The sequence below is a fragment of the Taudactylus pleione genome, unplaced genomic scaffold, assembly GCF_031769625.1.
Source record: "Taudactylus pleione unplaced genomic scaffold, aTauple2 ptg000198l, whole genome shotgun sequence".
NCBI lineage: Eukaryota > Metazoa > Chordata > Amphibia > Anura > Myobatrachidae > Taudactylus > Taudactylus pleione.
The window spans coordinates 14,977,821-14,997,564 of NW_028284600.1; the positions used below are offsets into that span (position 1 = coordinate 14,977,821).

General features: G+C 45.4%; 1 protein-coding gene across 2 annotated transcripts in view; it reads right to left on the reverse strand.

Annotated features, from left to right (window-relative positions):
* BTAF1 (B-TFIID TATA-box binding protein associated factor 1) overlaps nucleotides 1–19,744 on the reverse strand; it is a 115,118-nt gene that overhangs the window by 27,224 nt on the left and 68,150 nt on the right. For both annotated transcript variants that reach the window (XM_088476922.1, XM_088476921.1), the window contains exons 22-29: nucleotides 12,747–12,900; nucleotides 12,419–12,528; nucleotides 10,979–11,180; nucleotides 10,425–10,573; nucleotides 3,386–3,538; nucleotides 2,773–2,894; nucleotides 2,527–2,694; nucleotides 1,627–1,704 (exon numbers count right to left, since the gene is read on the reverse strand). In XM_088476922.1, the coding sequence (XP_088333048.1) occupies nucleotides 1,627–1,704; nucleotides 2,527–2,694; nucleotides 2,773–2,894; nucleotides 3,386–3,538; nucleotides 10,425–10,573; nucleotides 10,979–11,180; nucleotides 12,419–12,528; nucleotides 12,747–12,900 (1,136 nt within the window). The remainder of the gene's footprint in view (nucleotides 1–1,626; nucleotides 1,705–2,526; nucleotides 2,695–2,772; nucleotides 2,895–3,385; nucleotides 3,539–10,424; nucleotides 10,574–10,978; nucleotides 11,181–12,418; nucleotides 12,529–12,746; nucleotides 12,901–19,744) is intronic.

A 19,744-nucleotide genomic window follows, 5' to 3' on the forward strand; every position in this document is an offset into this window, starting at 1 on the left:
TTCTAAAAGGGAAGGGGAGCCAGTGGAGAGCTTGTAGGAGAGGGGAGGCAGATGTAGAGCGTTTGGAGAGGAAGATGAGTCGAGCAGCAGCATTGAGGACAGACTGGAGAGCAGAGAGATGGGAGTTGGGGAGGCCAGATAGGAGAAGGTTACAGTAGTCCAATCTGGATATGACCAGCGAGTGTATGAGGGTTTTGGTGGCATCCTGGGTAAGAAAGGGTCTAATCTTGGAAATATTTTGGAGATGGAAGCGACAGGACTGTGAGAGGCTCTGGATATGTGGTTTGTAGGAGAGGGAGAAGTCCAGGATAACTCCAAGACAGCGCACTTTGGGGCTAGAAGAGATAGTTGTGCCATAAATTGTTAAAGAAATAGTGGGCAGTGAGGTTATGTTGGAGGGTGGAAAAATGATCAGCTCAGTCTTAGACATATTAAGTTTAAGAAATCGCTGGGACATCCAGGAAGAAACAGCAGAGAGACAGTTGGAGATACCAGTGAGGAGAGAGGGGGAGAGGTCAGGGGAGGAAAGGTAGATCCAAGTATCATCAGCATAGAGATAATGGAGGTCAAAAGAGCTGATGAGTTCACCTAGAGAGGACGTATAGAGGGAGAATAGTAGAGGTCCAAGAACGGAGCCTTGGGGGAACACCTACTGTAAGAGGCTGTGGTGGGGAAGAGGAGTCATGAGAAGAGACAGAGAAGGACCGGTCTGAGAGGTAGGGCAAGATGGGAACAGGCACAAGGAGAGAGGTAGCGGAGGAGACCTGAAGGGATAGGGTAAAGGGGGGGGGAGGTAGAAAGGGGGGAGGACTGGATGATAGCCATGACTTCCTCTCCAGATACAGGGGAGAAGGCTGTCAGTCGGTGAAATGGATGGAGATGGATAATCAGGGAAAGAAGGGGGACCGGTGGGATGCGATGTCCTGACGTATGGAATCGATTTTGGATGTAAAGTAGGTAGCAAAGTCAATGGCAGTGAGTGAGGAGGGGAGGCGGTGGACAGAGGAGGGGGTTGAAGGTGGTGAAGAGACGCTGGGGATTTGAGGACTGGGATGAAATTAGGTTCTTTAAATAGGACTGTTTAGATAGGGAAAGGGCAGCACTGTAGGATGAGAGCATAAATTTGAAGTGGAGAAAATCTGCCTTAGAGCGTGATCTTCTCCACTGTCGCTCAGCGGTTCTTGAATTTGTGAAAGACCATTAATTTATGGAAATAGATCTGTAATTGAGGATATAAATGTTACTATGGCTAAGAACACATAACCGCGGTAATTTGCCACACAAAAAAAAAAAAAAAAAAAATGGGATTTTATCGCTATGAAAACTCAATGGCCATTATCGGGCTATCCAATTATAAGCTGTTTTTTGTGTGTGTAAAATCATCATTTCTCGCCTGAAACAACATAGGATATGCGAAAAGCTGTGGACCTATGTTCTTTCGCACCAGTGATAGCTGTTAAAAAAAAAAAAAGACCCATCGGGGATTTGGTTTAGCTTGCCACAAAACCCCCGTTAAGTGCCGGCATTAGGGCTCGCTGGATAGCCCCGTTGGCGGTAATTTGCAGCCGCTAATAGGATGCCACCCATTGTATTCCACAAAGTATTTTGCACCAAAATCTTATTTACCTGAAGAAGTCTATATCATTCCTCACAACATCATAAGAAGCCACGATCAGGTTGTGTCTCTTTACCTGGTGCTGTAACCTGTAGGAAACAAAGGCCTAACTATTAAATTAACCTAAAATGTGGTTCGGCGTATGTATACATACACGAAAAGCTTGTTATCTGCTCAAGATAACCAAGCCCAAAGTTTACATCCACCCACAACTTTCTATTTGCACCCACAATTTAAAGTTTGCCTACAAACTGTAACCCTACAGTAGTACAACTGCAGGGTGCAAAACAACTGCATTAATGCATAATACAGATGCAGAGTGAATTGTGGCTTTGTCCAATCAGAGTCGGGGATAGAAATTAACAGCCCTGTTTGTTTTTTAAAACTCAGCTTTTTATTATTAACAGAGGGAAAGCATCAGTGCAGCACTGCTAGCTGGGGCTTTCTGGTCTACACGTACAGGTTTATTAGAAACCCTCTTAATTGTTAATTTATGTATATTGGGCAGCAAGGGTGGTGCAATGGTTAGCAGTACTGCCTCACGGCACTGGTAATTGAACTGAAGACCTGTGTCATGGTCCCATCTGTGTGGAGTTTGTATGTTCTCCTCACATTTGCACTAGTTTCCTTTAAGTTCTGTTTTCCTCCCACACTCCAAAACATAGTGGTAGGTTAATTGGTTTCTGACAAAATATTAACCCTAGTGTGTATATGTGTACGTGTACATGCGATAGGGAAAATGGACATTGGAAGTTCAGCTGGGGCAGAGACTAATGGGAATGACCGAAATAATCTCTGCAAAGCAATATGGAATGTGTGCGCACTATAGAACTGTTAATAAATAATATGTATATAGCATACACCCTGGCTGGATGTTCATAAATGCCAAATGTGTACCATGAAATACTCGCCTGACTCGTTCTGTTGGCGGCCCGGTGTAATGTAATGGGTTCAGATATTCTTTAGAGCAGAACTTTCCGGCTTCATCCACCCAGTGCCCAGTTAAGGTTGGGGGACATACGACCAATGATGGAAGAGGCAAGCAGTCCGCAGTCTTACTCCTGGAATACTCCCGAGATCTGTCACAGAAAGACCAGAAGGGTTACACTTCATGTATCCAGTACAACACAAGGAATCAGAAGACACATATATTCTACCTGAGGAAATGGTCTCCTGCAAGAATACATATAGACTGCAAAGTCTTTCCCAGTCCCATATCATCACAGAGAATGCCGTGTAACTTATATTTGTTCAGGAAGGCCAACCAATTCACTCCATCCTGTGGGAAACAAACCCATTCATAAGAAATTATTGAAATCTAAATATTCGCATTTATCTAAAATAAGTCATATTTAAACTAAACTAATTTAATACCCTGTCAGAGCTCTAGAACCAATGAATAAAGTACTCTGGGAACGATGTATCACCCCATCTAAAGAGGTCAGGTGGAGAAGTTACCCATAGCCACCAATCAGCTATCATTTTATAGAATGTACTGGACGAACAATAGCTATGGGCAACTTCTCTACTAGCATCGGACTACAACAGTGATAATTAGTCCCACAAATAGTCTACAGCTATGTCAAAGTGTAATCAATGACTCGAAGCTATGTTGTAACGAGCTGTGTGTAATGAAAAAAATTAAAATTAGTGAAGTTTCAGGACACTTATTCCAAGAAGTTACGGCGAAAGCCAAGCAGCTTAAAGGAACATCGTTTTTTGCCATTTTCAACAGCCCTCGGGCAGAATAATATGCTGTTGGCACCTTACCTGTTGATATTTCCTTAGCTCAGCTTTTATTGGAACGGGGATTGTATAATTTTCCAATTTCTTTCCGTCCAGAAGCTGTTCCAAGAAGTTGCGCTCCCTGGCTTTTAGTCTAATTAACTCTTCCGACATAGTGGGTGGATCTGGGATCCCAGCCTAAAAATGAACACCAAGGTGATTCGGAGAACAAATGCATCTGCAGACATAAGGACTTGGACCGCCACTTAGAAATATAGTTTGGTGCATTAGAATTTAGAAGAAATTACAAAAAAAAAAGCGAGATTATTAATGACTTACGGAAACACTTTGGCTCAGAGGCAATGACACACTGCAGTGATCTTATTAACGACACATGCATTTCCAACGTGGGGCCTGATTCAGAAATGTACGCCATAGCATATTTACGCAGTCAACTGTGCACGTGTCAAGGTACCTTTGCAATGCTGCTCGCAGTATTACTTACTTTGGAAAGTGATTGGCAGTCAAGGACCGTTTGGAAGGAGGCAAAAAAAAAAAACACAAAAAACAGGCGTATCCCGGCCATTTATGGGGTGTGACGTACGTTGCATCTGCAATCCCGAACGCAGATAAAGTGGTTCCAACATCTCAGCTCACGCGCCCATCTGCGTGACCGCAGGGCTACTCAGATGGGCGATTATCGAACAATCTGCGATGATGGCTGTGTATTTGTATGCACTTGCCTGGATCTGCAAAGCCACCGGGTGGGCGTCTCGTTACATTTCCAGCCGGCTACATATATACATAGCATATTTCCGCAGAGCAGCAGAGTGCAGGATCGCAGCAGCGAATGCATTAGCATATATCTCTGCATAAGGCTCATAGAAAGACCAATAGGGTCCTATCACCTAACCTGAAACACCAACTTCTCATTGGGCTTGGCTCAGACTATACTGCCCAATTTTAGAAAGAAATAATAATATGGCCTCAAATGGATAGGTTTAATGGGCAGGAGAACAAACAGATAACCCCTACAAAAAAAGGGTTTTTTTTTTTTCTTAATTTAGTCCCATTCCTGTACATTTCAGAAAAGAAGGTAGAACTACATTCCTGTATTGCCAGGACAGGGCTCCCGGGTTAAACTGTATGACAACTAAGCGAGTATTAATAGGTCTTTCTACATCAGGGTCCATAGGATACCTTGGGGTAAGGGTGATGAGGCATTGGGCACCATAGAGTTAAGTTTTCAGCCTCCCAGGATGCACTAGGGTCCCACTCCAACACACCGCCCCCGAGCCAAGGCATCTCAGTTTTGTTGGTGCCCGGCTCGGAGTCGGAGCACATGTTTAGAGGGGGGGTAAGAATAGCCCCTGAAGTTTTCTTCAAGGCAGCGCTGGCTGCACATCTGGGAGTACAGCATGGACAGTCACTGCTGACGTTCATGCAGTCTCCCCTACACCCCGCCGGTACTGATCTGGGGATGCTGGCAAGTATCTGGGGTCACAGCTAGCAGTGACCCCAGATGCTTCGGACCATGGCTGGATTCAAGGGGAGCAGGTAAGCAGCGGGGGTCCCGCGGTGGGTCCCTGCTGAGCACATGGTCCACAGTCCCCAGGCAGGGGGCTCCCTGGGGACTGGCTGCAGCGTGGAGCCAGGTACTAACCTGTGCTTCCACTACCCCCCTGGGACAGCGGGCTGCAGCTGAGCGGCAAGCGCTGCGGCGTCCCAGGGGTTAATTGCATGCCAGGGGAGCGCGCCTTCCCTGTATACAGCCGACGCCTCCCCCGCTGCACACAGCCCTCTCTGCGCTGCCGATTATCCCTGTGGCAGCGCTCCTCCCCCAGGCCGGCCTCCTCTCTGCTCCTCTGTGGCCATCTTTGTATGGTGAACGCTGCTGATCGGTGGCATCGCGGTCTGGGTCCCCCAGCATACCTCTCCTCCGTTGACTACAGGTCTGTGTATGCAGCGCTGTGTCCTACCAGACTGTCTGTGTAGTTGAGAAACAGCGCTGATAGTGCAGGGATTGATTTCTTCTGCATTGTATGTGACTTCTGCTAGCGTCTGCTGCCTGTACTTCCACTTTCTACTGTCAGCCATTTTACTGTCCCTGCTCTTACTCTGCTAAAGCCCTTGCGGTGCGGTGATTGCAGGGTGGTTCTCCCACTATACTAACGAGCATCAGTGAGAGGGGTCACATACTTACCATCATGTCGGAGAGTGAATTTCCTCTCCAGCTTATGTGTACTAAGTGCAATGTACCAATAGCGGAGGGGGAGGGCAACGCGGAGGGGCTATGTCGGCAGTGTTATTTATTGGCGCGGCCAATTACTGTCACGGCTCCGGTACAGGAACCTCCCTGGGCTTGTTTCGCTAAGGCGCTTACAACCCTAGTGGGCCAGTTTGCTCCGCCACCTGCGTTTTCCCAGATGGGATTGTCCCAGCAGTCAGTGGTGTCGTCACCCATGCAGGGGTTCCCGAGACAACTGATGGTACCCCACAGTCTCCCTATTTCCCCTCCCCAGGAGCCTGCGTGGGTTAATTTACTCAAATTCAGTACAGCATTTGTCGGAAGCGTTACAAGGGGAGTCTGTGTTGCGGCCGCATAAGTGGCCTGTGGCGTCTGTCTGCTCCTTATGAGGATGACGACGTGACGTCCGATGATGGGGAGATTCTGGATCTATCTGACCAAGAACCTCTCCGTACTAAAGAGTCGGACGCCAAGTCAAAAGTTTATATTCCTGCCCTTGTTCGGGCAGTCCGCACGGCTTTAGTCATCGAGGATGATGATCCTCCGGTGTCAATGTCCAAATATGCATTTTTCAAGGATATTAAGGGTGACGCCACAGTGTTTCCTCTTTCGGGTCAGTTAGTAGACCATTTAGATTAGGCATGGAAACATCCCGGAAACCGATATCAGCCTCAGAGGCGCTTAGCCGTGGCTTATCCGTTTGCTGACAATTATTTTTCTAAGTGGGAATCCCCTCCACAGGTGGATTCTCACGTGACACGCCTAGTCCGAAGTGCCACTTTGCCCATGCCTTCCATGTTCTCCTTGAAGGATGCTACTGACCGCAAGGTGGAAATCTGCCTAAAGTCCATTTATTCCCTTGCAGGGGGGGCATCCAGACCGGCTATGGCCGTGTGTTGGGTAGCCAGAGCTATGAAGCGCTGGCTTGATAGTTTGGAGGAGTCTTTGGACTCTGACTGTTCAGCTGAACAGGCCGAGTTGGTGGGCAATCTCCGGGATTCGGCCACTTACATCAATGAAGCGGCCTTGGATATCAGTATCCTCACCTCTAGGATTTCTTCTGCAGCTGTTGCGGCTCGTCACACCTTATGGTTGCGATCTTGGAAAGCAGACGCCGATTCCAAAAAAGGGCTTAGAAGATTTGCCTTTTAATGGAGAAGTCCTATTTGGTCCGGATCTGGACAAAATTGTAGCTACGCTGGCAGCAGCCAAATCTGCATGTCTCCCGTCTGCTGCGGTCCCTTCAAGTTCGGGTAAGTCGTCCTTTCAGCCTTACAGGGCCCAGGGTAAGCCTAAAGCACAGTCCTTTCCCCGACAGGCTGGGCTCAAGAAATCATCCAAGCCCAGGAAACAGGCCTGGAGTACCAGACGTCCGGCCCCTAAGTCAGATGACAAACCTGCGGCATGGCGGTCCGGGCATCCCTTTGGGGGATCCCAAAGTGGGAGGCCGCCTGCTGCAGTTCGCCCAGTGTGTCAATAACCATGACAGACAATTCGGCACAGGCCCCCATCCCGGTTCTTCACACAGGCCTTTCATTAGACCGGAACAAAGCCTTGGAACTGCAGAAGGTTTTGCACACTATGCTCCAGGCTGGAGTTATAGTGCCTGTTCCATTCTCCCAGAGGGGCCAGGGTTTCTATTCCAATCTATTTTTGGTGCAGAAACCCAATGGGTCGTATCATCCTATACTCAACCTCAAGGCCCTCAACAAGTCCTTGAGGGTGCCTCAGTTTCGGATGGAGACCCTACGGTCCATTATTCTGGCGCTGGAACCTGGGGATTACATGGTGTCATTGGACATACAGGACGCTTACCTGCATGTCCCTATTCTTTTGCGCCATCAGCAGTTCCTCAGGTTTGCAATCCGCAACGATCACTTTCAGTTCCGGGCATTACCTTTTGGCCTGGCGACAGCACCACGAGTGTTCACCAAGGTCATGGCGGCTTACCTGCAGATGCAGGGAGTCCGCATGTTGCCGTATCTGGACGACCTTCTGTTGGTGGTAGGATCACCAGAGCTCCTTCTACGACATTTGGACCTGACGATTGCGGTACTGCAACGTCACGGCTGGTTGATAAACTGGCAAAAGTCCACCCTGATCCCGTCAGAGGATTCTGCACCTCGGAGCCTTATTGGACTCCAGACAGCAGCGGATCTTTGTGACGGGGGAAAAGATCTCTGCCTTGCAGTTGAGGGTGTGCAGTTGTCTACAGTGTCACTGAGTGTCTCTGCACGTGGCGATGAGGTTGCTGGGCTCCATGGTGTCAGTATTCGACATGGTGGAATATGCCCAGTTTCACTCCAGACCTCTGCAGCAATTGATCCTGTCCAAATGGAATGGACTGCCTCAGCGTCTAAAGTCCCAGATGAGGGTGCTCACTCCGAAGGATTGCCTGTCTCTAGCCTGGTGGTTGCAGACGACCCACCTCAACCAGGGTCGCCCATTTTGGGTGGCGAACTGGGTCCTGTTAACAGATGCCAATCTTCGGGGCTGGGGAGCGGTCATGGGTTCACACTTGTTCCAGGGCAGGTGGACTCAGGCAGAAAAGGAGCTTCCAATAAACATCTTGGAACTCCGCGCGGTCTTCAATGCTCTCCAACAGGCACATCGGGTTCTCCAAGGTCACCCCGTGCAGGTCCAGTCGGACAACGCCACCACCGTGGCCTACATAAATCGACAAGGAGGAACCCGAAGTCGGGCGGCACTCGTAAAGGTGTCCCGCGCATCCTGGTCTGGGCGGAGCGCAATCTCCCGGCCATATCAGCAGTATTCATCCTGGGAGTCCTCAACTGGGAAGCGGATTTTCTCAGTCGCCAGGACGTACATCAGGGAGAATGGTCTCAGCACCAGGACGTCTTTCAACTTCTGGTGGACAGGTGGGGTCTTCCAGAGATGGACCTCATGGCGTTACGGCACAACAACAAGTTGCCGGTGTACGGGTCTCGAACAAGAGACGAAAAGGAGTCTCTGGTGGATGCTCTGTCCGTCCAGTGGACGTTCCGTTTTGCTTATCTCTTTCCTCAGTTTTCCCTTCCGCGGGTAATCCGGAAATTCAAACAGGAAGGGGGTACACTCCTGTTGATAACTCCCGAGTGGCCCAGGCGGCACTGGTTCTCAGACCTTCAGGGCCTGTCCGTGGACATTCCTCTGCAGTTGGCGCAGGGTCCTTGTCTTCACCCGGACCTGGCTCAGCTGTCTGACGGCGTGGCTGTTGAGACGGCCATGTTAAGGTCCAGGGGGTTTTCCAGCTCTGTGGTGCAAACCATGCTAAGAGCTCAGAAGCCATCCTCTGCAAGGATATACCATCGTGTGTGGCATACGTTCTTCCAGAGTTCCGTCTGTCTAGAGTGTTGGCTTTCCTACAGGCGGGGCTAGACCATGGGCTTCGCCTTGCTTCTCTGAAAGTCCAGGTGTCTGCCCTGTCAGTCTGGGTTCATCGTAGGATTGCTGCGCTCCCTGATGTGCGCACTTTTATGCAAGGTGTTCTTCGCATTCAGCCACCTTTTGTTCCACCGGTGGCGCCTTGGAATTTAGCTGTGGTCCTGAGAGCTCTCCAGGGACCGCCGTTTGAACCACTGGGCTCAGTGGACCTTAAATGGCTGACAGATAAAACAATATTCCTTCTGGCCATTGCTTCGGCCAGACGTGTTTCTGACTTAGGGGCTCTCTCCTGTAGACCCCCTTTTCTGATTTTTCATAGGAACAGGGCAGTGCTGTGCACTCGTCCTGGATTCCTTCCCAAAGCTGTTTCAAGTTTCCACATCAATGAGGAAATCGTTGTGCCGGCTTTTAACTCACCTGATCTTTCGGTGGGTGAGGCCACTTTGGACGTTGTGCGGGCCTTAAGGATTTATGTTGACCGCACTTCTTTTAGGAAGTCGGTCGCCTAGTTTGTCCTCTATGGCTTCCGTAATCCGGATTCGTATGGCTATTTCAGAAGTTTATCTTCATGAAGGCCTTCGGTTCCTTCTTCTGTGAGGGCACATTCCACTAGGTCTGTGGGTCCTTCGTGGGCAGCTCGACGTGGTGCATCAGCAGTACAGATCTGCAAGGCTGCCACGTGGTCCTCTGTCCTTTCCCTTGTGAGGTATTACGCGTTTGATACCTGTGCCTCTCAGGATGCTTCCTTCGGGCAGCGGATTCTCCTTTCAGCACAGGAGCGCCCCCACCCTTAAAGGATACTGCTTTGGGACAGCCCCAAGGTATCCTGTGGATACCCTATGGACCCTGATGTAGAAAATATGAGATGGTAAGAACTTACCTTTGTTATCTCTATTTCTACGAAGTCCATAGGGTTCCACAGGACTCCCGCCCTGTCGCACCTGTGCTGCAGATGGGCTTTACTCTGGTCACCGGTTTTTCCGTCTCCCTCTGGTGAGAATGCGATTCTTGTGTGTGTCCAGATCTTTCTTCTCTCTCTTCCTTCTCCGGCCTATGGCTTGGTACGTAACTGAGATGCCTTGGCTCAGGGGCGGGGTATAGGAGGGGGGACCCTAGTGCATCCTGGGAGGCTGAACACTTAACTCTATGGTGCCCGATGCCAGACGTCATCACCTATACCCCAAGGAATCCTGTGGAACCCTATGGACTTCGTAGAAATAGAAATAACAAAGTTAAGTTCTTACCATATCTCATATTTTTGCAGATCATAGAGCGGTAATTGGTAAAATGAACCCGTTCCAGCCCATATAAGGGAGAAAAGATATTTTAGCTGCTGACAGTTGATCTACAGTGAGGGTCAGACACAAGGGGATATCCAATCTGACAACCTGATCCTGCCCTCAAACAAAGCAATAGACGATGCTGCTTACTGTATACAGCAGTCTAACTTACCTCTAGAGGCATTAACCTGATGAGCGTTGCAAAGCACTGTGTTGCCATGAAGCGCACACTGTCCGTCTGGTCACTCATTCTACCCAAAACGGGTACCACGAGGAGGACAATATATGGGACAATGCCTACGTCCAGCTGCTCCATGACACCTTTGGTGTTCCAAGTCAAGGCATAAACTATGAAAAAGTTTTACAGGTCGCACTCATCACTATAGGAAACATTTATATATCGTTTGTTCTACACAACCTACATATGCAGCTTGTCCCAGGGTTAATCTGTCTGGGAAATCACAATTATATTCTATTTCTAATTCATATTGGTAAATGATTCAGACTGAGGATCAAAACACAATCGGAGATCTTATTTTGCAGCCAACACAATTTAGTTATGGGGGTCATTATAATCAAGTAAGTGCTGAGCAGATGAGTCCTGCAGTAATCACAGAGGGAGTGTGGATTCAGAACAGATTGTACATTTCCCTTGCCATTAAATGAAAGAAAAATTTGAAAGCAACAAAGTTTGGAAAAACAGTTTGATGTGCAAAGAAAGGATACAGGCTAGTGCTTCAATGGCCCCCTCCTGCTTTGTGTTATCATCAATCGCTCCGAGCCACGGCAAAACTTTCTCCAAAAAGACGTTAATGGTTTCCATGGTAGCAATTCGGCTCATAACTCCTACACATCGAGAGGCCATGTGCCTCACTGCTGTGTATGGGTGTTGCAGGCACATGAATAGATGAGGAAGATGTTGTAGCAGCTGGAAACAAGGAAAACCACTTAAAAAAAAGGCAAAAAGGATTTTCATGATTTATTACAACCTGCTGTATAGAGCCAAATAATGGCATGATCACCAATTGGGAATTTATTCCACTTTGCACTGGCAGGACTAACACAGCTACACATTGCCTCATATATACTAGTCAAGCATCCGCTATTTCTAGCCTCCATCATTTATTAGGTCCTTAACCCTCTCCTTCTCGTTACACACTTGATAAAGAAACAATTGACCTACATATATTTTACCAGATCTATGGTTGGTCGATAGTGCAAATGCACCACTAACCAGCATACAATGCAAGATCCTCTGCCAGTCTGTAATCGGAGTCAGGGCTGCCCCTCTTCTAAACAGAACTGCTGATTAGCTGACCATGGTCTACATATTATAAGGAGAACTGCAGCAGGACTTTGCAATATTTAGTTTCTCTGTAGTGTTTTGGTAGAGCGGGGTGGGGTTTTAAAAGAAGCACTTCTGTCAGAGTGTACCCAGCTTAAGATGCATCGCCCGTTACACTGAAAGGGCGATATATCTGTAGTGCATGCGTGTCTGAATGACATCACAAACATCTGTTTGTCCCTGCAGTAGAACCGATGACGATATATCGTTTCATCTGGCTGTCTGTATGGCCGACTCACCGACAGCACGATGTATCTGCAGAAGAGTTATTTAAAATATGGGCGCACATAGTCAAATAGCTCTACTGGCAGAAACATATTGCCTAAACGATTAGTAAGTGTATATGCACTTTCCAACCCTTAGATAGGTCGGCGACCAGTCAACTCCTAAAGCTAGGTGTGTACCCAGCTTTAGAAGCCAGACTTCACATGATTTTCTAAACACCTTAGTGTGTGCTGTATAATTGAGGATAGAGACTGTACTCCAGTGTATGGAAGCGAACACAAAAAAAAACAAAAACGTCTATTCATAAAAATTATGGTGTATTAAGATCACTGGTCTCGCACACTTTTCAATTCAGATCATTTATCAAATTAAAAAAAGGCATGCATTTTAAATCATGTGAATGTATAGCAAGTCCTATTTGGTATTTAAGTTGTAATGTATTCCAGGCAAGGAGTAATTTTTGAAAAGTAATCAAAACAAGTAAATTATTTGATTACCATCTAAAACAAATAAGGTGTACTTTAATATAGAATGGAAGCTTTCCTATTTTAAAAAAAAATAAAAAAAAATATTTTTTGTAAAGAACCATGAATTACCTGTGGGTGAAGCCTTGAATTCATGGAAGAGGCAGTGACTTCAAACACTTGGAGACTGTTGACTAGTTCCTGAGCGTTCTCATCTCCTCGAGCCAAGAGAAGCTTGCCATCTAAAATACATATCAAATAACAGCAACACCTTTATCCGCTGGCAGGACGACAATACGTTCACACTTTCTAAGTTACCACCAGAAATGACCTAATACGGAAATGTGAAAAGCTGGGCATTCCATTCATACAGCGCGATCATCACGGAATGTCAGTTACTACAAGCACCAGAACACACCTGGTAAAAAATAAAATGTGAATGCTAGCGCTGAACACCTACCAAAACAGTCAATGTTAATATTGCTCCTTAGAAGTCCAACCATTGCTTCCCAAAGATGTGGCAGTCCTGTGGCCAAATCACAGGCGAAGTGTTTCGCAATGGTGGCAAGCGTAAACTCTGCTCCTCTTCTCTGAATTAACTGTTGTTTCAGAGTCTGAAAAGGGAAGAATCCTTAAAGCAAACATTCAAAGTAACAGTTCTAATAAATCATGTGGTTCAGTAAGTTACTGGTGTTCAGCATCCTCCACACTTTGCACTCATTGCAAATATCACTAACACGTCACTATTTTACGGAATCCAGCAAATAATAAAGTGTAGGTTCCCACTAATGCTCTTCCAAACATTTATTGAATAACTTCAATGATTACCAGTTTAACAAAAAAGATATGTAGTCCCAGGTACACAATGGTTATAGGTGAATGAAGGAAGCGCTTACCATGATTTCTACTGTTTTAAAGCAACTATAAGACAAACCAAAGTGTAAAGGCGGCGCAGTAAAGCTGGGAAGTAGTTGGTTTTACCAAGCTTTCACTTATTCAGGCGAAGCCTTTGACAACATTGTAGTGTCTATATAGTGCGCCATTTCTTCTTTCCCCCCTTTTTTTTTTAAATGTGCGCAATTTATACTTTATGGACAATATTCTATATCGAAATATGTTTACTGTATCGGTATAATCGTTAATACTTGAAGGAATTTTTTTGCAAATGCAGATTGTAGTTCCATGCCTTATTTTTCAGTTATTATTCGACTATGTATATTTTTCCACTTGACCATTTTATATTTCTTTATTTTTCTTTTGTCTACTGTATATGTCAATGTATTTCTATAAAATCAATAAAAAAAAAAAGTAACTCAATTTAAAAAAAATAAAATAAATAGGCATAGTAAAGCTAAAGCTTATATAGATTAAAATTTTCACCATACTAAAATAAAGAAAAAAAAACTGTGCTATTTCATAGGATTAGCTCTGTTGAACTGCATGTTTCTTCACTGGTGGAAATCTCCAAATGTATTGTCCAATGGAGATCCCTCACACCTGCTGACGCTTTTCGAATAAGGTTCTTTTGTAAAGCAGAAGGGAGTGTCCTATTATGCTAAAAGTTATCCAATCAAATTGGACACACACTGTCAGTGATAAAGCAGCTGGTTTAAAACTTTTGTTATCCGTTCCCGGCAATCTTGCGCTCCCTCTCGGCTGCCATGGAGAACAGCAGCCAATGGAAGCACAAGTGTCCATAATGTCATTACATCAACACGTTTCTATGGACCACAATGTGTGTTCCAAACGGGGGATCATCACTGCTCTAATACACAGCTGTATAGTGATCCTGGAACGCAAATGCATTAAACTTTGATAAGTGGAATGCATTTCCATTCAAGGATCACCATACTGCCGTGTATTAGAACAGTGATCCACAATTTTACACATTAAAAGCACACATACATTATAAAATACATTTCAAACAATACCATGTACATACATACATATATATTATAGCATAATATTCCACAAAGATGGTTAAAATTTTCAATCAGCTTATATATTGTGACTGTTAAATGGTCAGTTTCACATATTCAAGTGCATAAAACATGAAAACTGTTTCCATTGAGATTCATAAGAAGCATTTTCAATATTATACAATACACAAAAAAAACCCAAAAACAAAACATTAACTAGTATACAGTTGTGTCCTCATAACCTTGGTTTAACATGCCATGCGGCATAAGACACCATGCACTAGTGAGCAGCCTGGTCCTGTGCAACTCTGCTTGTGCCGAGCATCAATCGGATGCGACAAACTGCTTTATGGCACTTTACATCATCCTGCTTTTTGCTTGAGCAGTATAAAACAGGAGCATTCATCGGAATGACCATAAGATAGTGAACCCTCCAACCATGCATTAGTCATAGCGAGGGAAAAATATGAGACCAGCAGGGATAGTCTAATGAAACAGAGTATTTGTAGAAGACCACCTAGAGTCACAGTACAGAAGTCTTCTGCCTATAACAGCCATCCGTTGTTCCCTTACAGTAAAGTACATTTCACCGGTACTTAGGATGCCACCAGGTCTTAAAACTCAGGACAGTAGGAACTTTGGTACACAGACCAGGCAAGGCACATGAAGGAAAGGCACCAGGACACATGATCCAGACCAGAGGCTTACAAAGTAGCATAAGTATAACCGGCATTGGTGTGCAGGGCTTTCAGAAGAAAATGCACCAATAGCAGGCAGCCAGTGAGACCAGCCTCCCTGATTAATAATTCCGTGCAGCTGCCAAGCTGCACACAGAGCTGGCATCCCGGCCAGAACCACAATCCCTTAAAGACGCCCGGGGTCCTCTTGTTGCCAGCAACCAGTGTGACCATCCATCATTGCGGACGGGGAGGCGCTGCGTCCCCAGCTGCCTAGAGACGGCCAGGACCAGCACCAGTAATGAGCCGCGAATAAAGAAGAGCAAATGCATAAAGCTGTGCAAATATCTAGATAAAAGTAACAGCAAAACAAACATATGAACCCAAATTAACTAGAAAAGGGTAAAACCTAGTAATAGAACTGCAGTCAGGAGATGTTGTACAAAAAGCATCCATTACACGAATAAACTGTAAAACATAGGCAATATATAGCAGGAGTCGTACAAGATATATTACCAATTCAAACATAGGGACGTAGAATATTCTAACAGCACCAAATTGAATTGCATAAATGTCTGACATAATATAACTATAAATACGAGGGCGAGTGAAAAATTATCCGCACTCCAGTTATATTAAAACTTCTGTTGGCAGCACTGTCTTAACACTTTCCGTACTAGGTCAATGTCTCCCCAGTCACTTCTGTGCAGGTTTGAACATGTTACGTTAGTTCATTTGTGACTGCAGTGCAAGAAAAAATGCCTGCCCAACTTGTGATATGCATGAAATAAGAGCAGCGTACAGGGATTAGTTTTTTATGGTCCGAGGGAGTGTCTGGTGCAGATAGTTATTGGAAACTTTGTGCACAGTATGGAGAAAGTGTTTTGTCGAGAAGTGTGTATGAATGGATAGAGAAGTTCAAAGGAGGTCGCACAAGTGTCAGCCATGAAGGATCCGAAAGCCTGTCCACGACTGATGAGAACACTGAGCGTGCACGTGAACGGATTATGTTTGATAGACGAGTGACAGTGGATTATGTTGCAAATCATTTACGAATCAGCATGATTCATGTCTGATGAAGAGGTGAAGACAGCGGTGCATTTGTGGCTAGTAGCTCAGCCTAAAACATTTTTTAATGAGGGAATACAAAAGCTTGTTGACAGATGTACAAAGTGTATTGAAAAGCAGGGAGAGGATATCGAATATGTATTTGGCTGTAGAAATTATTTTAATCAACTTTCAGAAAAGACAGAGAGGGGATACTTTTTGACTCACCCTCGTAGATATATAGGAATTCCACAAGGAAACCCAGAAACTGTAACAAACAGATTAAGAGCCTGATTCAGCAAGGATTGCTATTCTGTTTATACGCACGCAACGCAGTTGCCAATATCAACGATGATATGTAAATGTTTGTATTGACATTGCGATCACAGCCCAACATAAAGACGCCCACTTCCCCCTTACTCACATCCTTATACTTTGGCAACAAAGCGAAACAATCGGTAACATCGGACCCATACGCACAGTTTAGGCAGGTCAGACCTCTCAGGAATTGCTTACTTCCGCGCACGCTATGAGGCCTCCGGCTGCATCTGGTACCGCAGTGAATAATTTATGCTCGCCCGTCACCACCCCCTACAAACAGCACTTCCTGTCATTACTCTGAGATGGGTCTGTGTAGCCTCTGCGGTCGCAGAGGCCGGTTTGCGCACTGTGAAGCTTACGCAACAATCGGCCAATTGCGTGCGACAAATGCAAATCAGGCCCTAAGTACATCAGCACACAGTAAAAATAATATACATGAAGAAAACTACACAGTGTTGATGTCTAGCACATTAATAAAGAGTAATAAACAGGAGAAGAAAACCATCAGGCGATGACTGGGAGGAGAGATATAGGAGGTTAATCTCACCATCAACCGCAATTTAGGACTGAGAGCATAGCAGAAGACAGCGGCAATTTCTCCCAATCACCCCTTCAGTAGGTATAGATTGCGCAGGACTCAGACATCAAACGCAAAATACAGAAATCAGTTTGTCTCAAATGGGCCCTTAGTACATACTGGACTGAGAATAGCTGCTCTGTTAGCGAAGCAATGTCGCAATTAAAATTGAGGGTGGGGCGTGGGAGGCAAGGAGGTAGGGGAGTAGCAGGTACTCTGCAAGCACATGCAACCGCAAAATTAGAAATTCCTTCCAAAAACACGTTAGGAGTATTTCTAGCCAACCAGCCCTCCTTAGCAATCTATAAACTCTGCACTGCAACCATCCGAGCCTCAAATTCACTCTATTGGACCTATGTCGGGGAGGGGGCATCCTCCAGAGAGGAGATTCAGAAGTCAGCTTCTACAAAATGCTCAGGTTTGGTAAATTGTGTGTTACTAAAGACAGGGTTGCGGCGAGTTCCCCTTTCAGCTACAGGACCCAGACGTCACCAGTTACTATCCACGTGGACAGAGTGGGGATAGCAACCTCTGGCAAGCAAAGCAAGCCACTGTGCCTGGAGCATGGCGAGCGAAGCGAGCCCGCAAGAGTACAAATTTTTACTATTGGTGGCCAGATACTACAGTTAAAACAAAATAAGTGCTGTCAGGGCATGGAACCGCACATCTTCCCTCACTCGACGTCCTTTACGTGTCCTTTATCTCTAGGGTTGATCCTAGTTCCCCTTCAGCTAAACTGGCTGAGGTGCAGGCAACCCATTAGTAACTTGTTTTTCACAGGTGGCCCCAGCTTCCAATACTTTTTGTAGTGTAATCTTCAGCTGAGTAGCCATGGTCACATAAGCCACAACCAAAGCAAAAATTACCCAGGTGGCCCCAAGGGGGTGGTAGTCTCCGGTGGGGCAGGGGTAGACATGATATGGGGAAAACTAGCAAGACTGCAAGAGGTAGCTCCCTGAGGGGAATTCTCAATTTTAATAAAAGTATAGGAAAGAACAATCAGAGAGACGGAGAAAGACCAAGGTACTAGTAAGCAATCCAAGTTAACAAAATTAGGTAACCCAACAGCCAGGCAGCAGAAACCCAGAGGGCAAATAGTGGAGGGACCAGGCTACAAATCTGCCCAGGAGTAGTGCTCCAGGTACCAAAGTCCAAGGGAGGGAGCAGGGAAACACTAGTATGAATGGCGTTCACTGACTAGGAGGCAAGATGGTGCCTGGAAGAGCCACAGGAACCAACGGCTACCGCACAATTACCCATGCCATGGAGAAGCAGCAGCAGTAGAAGCTGCCAGAATGAAGCCATTTTTCCACAACTCTGGTCTCTCTTCTACTTCTTTCCCGCAACATTGCTAGAACATTTTTGTAGCAATGTTTATTCACTGCCGCGCCTTCTGGTACCCAGTCTTCCAAAATAACACCAAAGAAAAGAATTAACATGGCTTTGAATTTGCTTGACTTGTTTTCTTAATTCTTGGAGGGGATTGTGTTTATTTGCTTGAATTTGTTCTAAAATGTCTGAACAAATTTGCTTTCAATTTTTTAGCACAAACTTTTGTCACGTTAAGTTTTGAATGAAGATCTTGTCTGTTTCTTTGTCGATGTTTACCATTTCTGTTATCGTTTGGTCAACTCGAACAATATTAATTTTTTTTTCCCCACATTTTCATTTGTTATTAAAGTGCAAGGCCTTCCGGGATGTTCATTTCGAAATACTCATGACCGTCACTATAGCTTTTGTGCAACTCAGAACACATGTGCACGTGACATACAATCTGCCACGTAAGCCTTGGCTAGAATATGGAAAGGTGCAGTGGGCATTTGGTTCAATTTAACTAAAAATTTTAAGTTAAACACGTTGCTCTACTTTGAACTAAATATTTTTATAACAGAGGAAAAAAAAAAAAAACACAAATTCTTTGAACACTGACAGCAAACTGAGAGGGGTGACACTTGCAAAACAGTTTTGGAATAGTCAAAAGGTCAATGTTCCCACCACTCCCTTTTAACTCACGCAGCATGGTTTGTATTTTTAAAATACAGTATCGCTATTTAATAGCCACACCTTGTACATGCATTCACCTCCATCTTTGCATTTTGTTGGACATTCTAACACACACGTAGAGTTTCCCTTTCTAATCTTATTGCCATAACCATGTTTATCTGTGGAATATTTCTGTTAACGAAATGGATAGATTCCCTTCAACAATCATTATACATTTTACGTTACATCTAGCAAACCACAACCTACCAAGACAGCTCTTCAAGAGTTTACAAATGAATTCTATTAACACAGCAAAAATGTAGCCTTCATCTATTGTATTCCTTCCCAGGCCGACCCAGCTGCTACAATATACAGCGATGGACAGACTAATCAATTTGTCACAGCCTGCATCTATAACTGCAGATCCCAATGCTAAATGATCAGTCCTACTTTAGCCTATCAAACAGATCAAACCATTTGTCCTCTATGATTAAAAATATTTTAACATTTCTATAGATAGGTGGATATTCTTCAATGAAGATTAGGAGAAGGGTGTGGTATTACCAGATTAGTGGTGTGTCACAGTACAAACATATGACACACACACACACTTGATGTCGGGAGAGTAAAGTGATTTGGGAGAAAAATGAAAGCCCAGACAGCTTGGAGCACATGATGCAATAATAAGCCGGCTATTGCACATATACTGCACACCCACTGGGAGTAGAAGTGATTATGGCGTATTTAAAACAGGATTTTGGTACTTACCGATAAATCCCTTTCTCCGATTCCACAGGGAACACTGGAGTTCAAGACAGTGGGGTATAGACGGTGGTAGAGTAGAGCCTGGCACTTTAAATAATCTAGAAGTGTGACTGGCTCCTCCCCCTCTATGCCCCATCAGCCCCAGTTTAAGAACTGAGCCCGAGAGGAG